General features: G+C 44.1%; 1 protein-coding gene across 2 annotated transcripts in view; it reads left to right on the top strand.

The window, feature by feature from the left end:
• Window positions 1-7,838, top strand: part of slc9a1a (solute carrier family 9 member A1a) — a 43,086-nt gene that overhangs the window by 19,918 nt on the left and 15,330 nt on the right. For both annotated transcript variants that reach the window (XM_015950042.3, XM_054740991.2), the window contains exons 2-3: window positions 1,456-1,919; window positions 3,522-3,772. In XM_015950042.3, the coding sequence (XP_015805528.3) occupies window positions 1,456-1,919; window positions 3,522-3,772 (715 nt within the window). The remainder of the gene's footprint in view (window positions 1-1,455; window positions 1,920-3,521; window positions 3,773-7,838) is intronic.

The following is a 7,838-nucleotide window of genomic DNA, read 5'->3' on the forward strand; positions in this document are numbered from 1 at the left end:
CATGATAAAGATCAGGGCAAATACCTCTAACCAATACAAACATCAGAAAAACAATAGCAGTGATAAACGTAGAAAATAAAATCATGAGTATAAACAAAGTGAAGGTGTGAACCCGAACAAAGCCATCATTCTGAAACATTTAGGGAGGGAACGCCTGGATGAAAAGGTGAGTTTTTAGATGATTTTTAAAGACCTCTACAGTGTTAGAGAGACGGAGATTTGAAGGTAGACTGTTCCAAAGTCTGGGTGCAATAGTCTGAAAGGCGCTGTCCCCTTTGGTTTTCAGTCTGGTTCGAGGAACAGCCAGGAGGTTTTCAGATGTGGATCTAAGGTTCCGAGAGGTGGTGTGTGGGGACAAAAGTTCAGATAGGTAGCTTGGAGCCTGGTTGTTAAGAGCTCTATAGGTCAGGACTAAAACTTTAAACTGAATTCTATATTCTACCGGGAGCCAGTGGAGGGACTGTAAAACTGGGGTGATGTGAGCTTGTCTGCTGGATTTGGTTAGGAGTCTGGCTGCTGCATTTTGGATGGCTTGAAGGCATCTTTACTGCTGATGGATAGATGGATGGATGGATGGATGGATAGATAATGTGAAGAAGTTCTGGAGAGTTGGAAGATCTGGTTTTAACAAGTTCCTCCTAATAAATGTTCCTAAAAATTGATAACTTGTGTCGAGCAAGAGAGCGTTTGTGCATAGGGCACCCATATGGCTAGCTCCGGCCCTGTATAACAGACACTGGTTTGTTGGCTAATACGGAAAACGAACTGCTTGTGAGGACATGACTGGCTGTGATGTGAGCTCTTCTGATTCTGGGGTTGTGAAAGGTGTTCTCAGTTATGCAGGATTAGCTCCGATTCTGCACCAACTACAGCTGGAAGTTTCAAGTTTAAATTTCCTGGTATTCCTTTTTTGTGTTTTAATTTCCCCGATGTGCGATTATGACAAAGCAGTTTTCCTTTTATCTGATTTGCATTGATTACATTTTTGCATTATTATGTTGTGGAGTTTGCAGCTGCTAGACCAGTGATGATGCGTTCAGTCAAGTTTGCAGCTGAAACACTGAAGTTATGATCAGCAAGCTCTGACATGGCAGCTGAGCCTAAACATGACTCGGTATTTCTCTGGAACAGGATACCCACTTTAGTATTTCAAGTGTTTATGTGCTTTGAAACCGTTTAAGATTCTGGAAGCTGTCCGTGAAATCTGAAGCACGTTTTTCATAACTGATTATGTTAATTTTCTTATTAGGAAAACGGATTGAAATGATTTTATTGTGTCTGCACTCATTTTCAGCTACATTTTCATGATTATCCCACTCAGCTGATGTGAAAAAGTCTAAAATGTTAGTACAGAACAACTATGTTGGTTTTGCAGAAGTAGAATTTAATCCTTTTATTTATTTATTTATTTATTTATTTACTTATTTATTTATTTATCCATCCATCATTTTCCAGGTTTCCACCTGATCCCTCGTCTGTCGAGTATCGTTCCAGAGAGCTGCCTGCTGATAGTTGTTGGCCTGCTGGTTGGGGGACTCATCAAACTAGCCAGAGAGGAGGTGCCCCCTGTGCTGGATTCCAAGTTCTTTTTCCTTTATCTTTTACCTCCCATCATCCTGGATGCTGGCTACTTCCTCCCCATCCGCCCCTTCATGGAAAATCTTGGAACAATCCTGATGTTTGCTGTCATAGGAACCCTGTGGAACGCCTTCTTCATCGGAGGCTTGCTGTACGGCATTTGTCAGATCTCAAATTCGGACCTCACCGCCATAGGAATTCTGCCTTGCTTGCTGTTTGGCTCCATCATCTCGGCTGTAGACCCAGTTGCTGTTCTAGCTGTTTTCGAGGAGATTCACATAAATGAGCTATTGCACATCCTGGTGTTTGGCGAGTCACTGCTCAATGATGCTGTGACTGTGGTAAGTACCCGAAACCGTGGTTAAATCATAATGTTAAAGAAAGATTCTTTGTGTTCTGCTGGTCCCTCAATAATCAGGGTATCTGCAGGGTTTTGGAAAATATTTAAAGTTGTTAAATTTAAGGAAAATTAATACCCATAATGTATTAAATCTTAAATCAATAAATAAATTAGTAAAGTTTAAAATTTTGTTTGTATTGACTAGGGATGTGTACTGGTGAAATTACGGCTGTATTACGATGCGGGGGAGCCGGTACGATATATCACGAAATATTGAGATACATTCAGTCAGACGATTTTAGCGATTTTTTTAGACTGAAATTATTTTAGGAAAATTCAATAAACAGTCCAAACTGATACACAACATGTTTAACATGAGGTATCTGAACCATAACAGAGGGATTTACCTTTCAGTGGTGGAAACAAGAGCCACTTCACACTGCTGGCAACTAGCGGTCGCCGTATGAAATTCACCAAAAGAAAAGGAAATACACAAGTGTTTGCATGGAAATTCTTCCAAAAATGGGATACATTGCTTTTGAATATCGATATAATATTACAGGAAAAAATGTCTCGACATATTGCCATATCGATATTTTCTTACATCTCTAGTATTGAGGTGTATTTACATGAAGTTTGTTGATGCCAGCTGTTTGCTTGCAGTACCACGTGACTTTACACACCATTATTACAGCTTTAATAATTTTCATTCTGTATCAAATCTGCGGATTTTAGAAGCATTAATGTCAATATATCGGTATTGGCAAATATCTGTTATCGGCTATAACAGTGATATTAATATCGGTATCGGCCCAAAAATTTCATATGGGTGCATCAATAGTCTTTATTATGCAGGTGTTATTAGTGAACATAAAATTTAAATCAAATTCTGCAACAGCACCGGGCTACCGGAGGATGTGCCTGACGTTAAATCGGCTTTACTAAGGACAAATATCAACCGATGCGACACATAAAAACTGTAAATATCGGCCCGATATATCGTAGATTGTTGATTATATTTTTAGAATTTGCTACAGAAATCTGTAAATTATGCAATGATGCAATCATTCTTTTCAGAACATTTCATGCATGTTTTTTTTGTATTTGCCACCAAGCTGTTGACATAAACTTGAGTAGTTTGTCTGCTGTGTAGCCTTTCACCACTCGTCTTGTCTCACGTAACACACTCCTCGTTTAGTCTGTTCAACTCCAGCATCATCAACGCTATCAAGTGACCAAACAGACCTGAGCCAAAGCCAGTACTGGGTCAAGTCTTTGTTTTACATCAGTGTGAAGTTAAATTTCCGTTTATAATTATTGTCCGTCTTTAAGCAACATGCTGGTCAAGCGGTTGGAAGAAAAGGTTATTTTTTTTCTTAGGAAACTTATTAGATGATATATTTTATTTCATCTCGCAGATAAACACAAGAATATGTATGAAGTGATGTTTTTTTCACCTTTGTTCAGGAATTTTGCTGCAACACCTTTTCTTGTGCAAAATGTAGTCTATTTGAAGACAAAACTATTAATCCAGCTGAGGTGTGACTATTACAGTTGTTTGTGTGTTTTTTTAATTGACTTTCTTTTCCCTCCACGTTGCTAGGTGCTGTACCACCTGTTTGAGGAGTTTTCAGTTGATGGCTCAGTGACTGTGCTGGATGGAATTCTAGGAGTCATCTCATTCCTTGTAGTTGCATTGGGTGGAGTTCTTTTCGGAGCGATGTACGGTTTCCTGGCTGCCCTCACCTCTCGCTTCACCTCCCACACGCGCGTCATCGAGCCGCTGTTTGCCTTTCTGTACAGCTACATGGCCTACCTATCAGCCGAGGTGTTCCACTTATCTGGCATCATGGCGTAAGTCTGGGTTTGAGGTTGTTCACATGACGGTGAAATAATGATTCAATCCCTTTCTTTTGTCTGTACGTATAATAAAATGATAGTTATATTTTAAAATGAGATTTTGTGGAAAATTATCAGCAGTCAGTGGGTGTGTCTCGAATTCAGGGGCCGGATGCTTGTGAGGATGGGTCCTCGCCGGTCTAGAAAGGTCGGGTCCTTGCTCGACCACTAAAACTGGAACCCAGCGGCTCTGAATTCGGACAGTCTAGCCTTCACCTCTACGGTGGCCCGTAGGTCCCGTCACAGCCGTGTCGGCAGCTACGCGCAAAGGCAAAATGCTAAAGCTAGCGAAAATCGAGCAGGAATATTTAAGGAGCTACAGCAGCTTTACCTCCATCATCAGTGTTTGTTCACAACCGTTTTCAGGTAAAGTAACTTTGTTTACAAGCTTTCAGGACTTACATGTTAACTTTAGATTGTTTCATGTATGTTTTAAGCTACAGAATGAACTGTGGTTAAATAATACATTACTACAGAGTATTATCATGTAGGTAATTAATTTAAATGAAATGCATTATAAATGTTGAATGCAGTAGGATATTTTATAATGTTAATTGGACCTTAGAACTACTTATTTTGCATCAAATGGGGTAAATTGTTTTAAAAAGATGCTTTTTAATAAAATAAGCATGAAGTGTTTTCAATGTGCATTTGCCTAATAATGCTTAGATCGGTCTTAAAATGTAAATTCTCTGTAGTTTTTATTCCTTGCTGCTTTCCTTTAAACGGAACAGAACCAGTGTTCTGCAGGTTATTGATTTGTTTTACATTTTTCAATAAAAAAAAACTTTTTAAATCTATTACAGGTCAGCATGCACTACTCTGCACATCTGCCTCTGTGCTGGTGAAGTTGTGGGCCTGGAGGATGAGCGTGAAAGTGTGTGTGGAGGGGGTCAGTGGTGCTCTGTCTTGGAGGAGGTACCAGCAGACCACCACTGCTGTTAACAGACAAAGTCATTTATGTAGGAACCTCTGTCAAAAACAACACTGTGGTTTCATTTGCTGAAGTGTCAATTGTTATACTAGTGGATCCATAAACCATCTCCTCATTTCATATTTCTGAATACAGATCGGTGGACAGAATACTTCGAAGACCTCCTCAATCCTACCAACACATCTTCCAGTGAGGAAGCAGAGTCTGGGGACTTTGGGTTGGCCTCTCAAATCTCTGGTGCTGAGGTCACTGAGGTGGTTAAAAAGCTCCTCTGTGGCAAGGCTCCGGGGGTGGTTCCTTAAGGCTCTGGATGTTGTGGGGTTGTGTTGGCTGACGCGGCTCTGCAATATCGCGTGGACATCGGGGGCAGTCCCACTGGACTGGCAGACCGGGGTGGTGGTCCCCTTATTTAAAAAGGGGGGCCGCAGGGTGTGTTCCAACTACAGGGGGATCACACTCCTGAGCCTTCCTGGTAAGGTCTATTCAGGGGTTCTGGAGAGGAGGGTCCATCGGATTGCTGAACCTCAGATTCAGGAGGAGCAATGTGGTTTTCGTCCTGGCCGTGGAACACTGGACCAGCTCTATACCCTTAGGGCGGGGGTCGGCAACCCGCGGCTCTGGAGCCGCATGCGGCTCTTCCATCCATCTGATGCGGCTCTCTGTGCTTGTAAAATAATGAATGGATATTTAAATCAAATGCTTTATATTTTACTGCATTAATTTTACATCTGTAAGCCAATTCTAAATGTAAAGATTGTCTGCGTAAACCTGAACAGTTCCAGCCCGGTCTTACTGTGAGACCAGGTTGACGGGTCACGCTTGTGCGTAATCATAGGCGCTTTCTGAGCTGAAGAGGATGTGAGATTCTGGGATTCTCCTCAGACAGCTCCTGGATGTGTCGCCACATTGGAGACAGGAACAAGCACTATTCAGCCAAAGTTTCATAATCAGGGAACATTTTCTAACTGACAAGTCTCGCTTCAGTCGGAAGAATCTTCCTGCATGCGCTCTGGTTCTGCGACGCGCTCCAAGCCCCTCTCCACATCTTCAGCTCGCTGTGCACCGTACATATGCGCTGACAGCGAGCTGCGCTGAGCAGTGTCCAGCTCAGATGTTCAGATGGGAATCTTGAGTGATTTAGCTACATCTGCGATGTGCGAAACGAATAAAATGTCAGTTTGTCTGCATGCGTCGGGGTAATTCTTTCTATTCTTTCTCCGTCAAAATAAACGGTCAAATACGGGAACTGTCCGGTCAACACAAGCCCTGCTTTTAACTGTTCTGTTTTCTTGTGAAAATTGTTGCAACGAGATATAATTTAACTTGATTAACACCAGAGCCAGGCGCACTGCACCGTTATCTCCGTCACTTTAAATGAGGGAAACACAAATTGATCGGATCCTTTTCTGACCTTCCCCACCTACAAAGTTTAATTCCAACAATCAAACGTGACAGGGCCTGGATTTGTATTCTGAACAGTCTAAACATGTTTTAAACAGAAACGTATGACAAAAGTGGCACCTGCTCAGTAAAACCAACAACAGGGTGAAAAACATCAACATATTGTAGCAGAGACGGGCTACAACTTCTGGATCCATTTTATATAAATCGTTTTATTGATTATCATTTTATGAAAGATAACTTTGACGTACACGAGCGACTGGTACTGGCTGCTGTCACCTGTTGTGAGCAGCGCTCTACTGTCTGAGGGTAGGCCCCGCCCACAACGCCGCGGCTGCTGTGGCTCCCAGTGTTTTCTTTACTGTGGGAAACGGGAAATAATGGCTCTTTGATGGGAACAGGTTGCCGACCCCTGCCTTAGGGGGATCCTGGAGGGTGCGTGGGAATTTGCCCAACCAGTCTACATGTGTTTTGTGGATTTGGAGAAGGCGTTTGACCGCGTCCCTCGGGGGACCCTGTGGAGGTGCTCCGGGAGTATGGGGTACCAAGCCCTCTGATACGGGCTGTTAGGTCCCTGTATGACCGGTGTCAGAGCTTGGTCCGCATTGCCGGCAGTAAGTCTGGCTCGTTCCCAGTGAGAGTTGGACTCCACCAAGGCTACCCTTTGTCACCACCGAGGGGATCCGTTTTGGTGGCCTGAGGATCAGGTCTCTGCTTTTTGCAGATGATTTGGTCCTGTTGGCTTCATCAGAACGTGATCTTCAGCTTTTGCAGCCGAGTGTGAAGCAGCTCGGATGAGAATCAGCTCCTCTAAATCTGAGACCATGGCCTTGATTCGGAAAAGGGTAGAATGCCTTCTCCGGGTCAGGGATGAGGTCCTGCCCCAAGTGGAGGAGTTTAAGTATCTCAGGGTCTTGTTTACGAGTGAGGGAAAACTGGAGCGTGAGATCGATAGGCGGATTGGTGCTGCGTCTGCAGTGATGCGGGTGTTGTACTGGTCTGTCGTATTGAAGAGAGAGCTGAGTCAGAAGGCAAAGCTCTCAATTTACCGGTTGATCTACGTTCCTACCCTCACCTATGGTCATGAGCTTTGGGTAGTGACCAAAAGAGCGAGATCGCGGATACAAGCGTCCAAAATGAGTTTTCTCCAAAGAGTGGCTGGGCTCTCCCTTAGAGATAGGGTGAGAAGCTTGGTCATTCGGGAGGGGCTTGGAGTAGACCCGCTGCTCCTCCACATCGAGAGGAGCCAGTTGAGGTGGCTCGAGCATCTGGTCAGGATGCCTCCTGGATGCCTCCCAGGTGAGGATTTCCGTGCACGTACAACCGGGAGGAGACCTAAAGGTAGACCCAGGACACGGTGGAGGGACTATGTCTCTCACCTGACCAGGGAACGCCTTGGGATTCCCCCGGAGGCGCTGGCCCAAGCGGCTGGGGAGAGGGAAGTCTGGGCCTCTCGCCTTAGGCTGCTGCCCCCGCGAACCGACTCCGGATAAGTGGATGAAAATGGATGGATGGATGAATACATCTTAGAGATGTAACAGCCGTTGTCTGAGCCAGCCCAGCAGTCCCTGTAGATGGGCGATGGAGTGGACAGTGAGAGGAAGCATCCCAAAGCTCTCTCTGTAGACCGTCCTGTATGATGTTCCACCCTCTGACCAGAGACGTCCAACCACGGGTCTGCTCCAG

This window comes from Nothobranchius furzeri, chromosome 5 (assembly GCF_043380555.1).
Source record: "Nothobranchius furzeri strain GRZ-AD chromosome 5, NfurGRZ-RIMD1, whole genome shotgun sequence".
Classification (NCBI taxonomy): domain Eukaryota; kingdom Metazoa; phylum Chordata; class Actinopteri; order Cyprinodontiformes; family Nothobranchiidae; genus Nothobranchius; species Nothobranchius furzeri.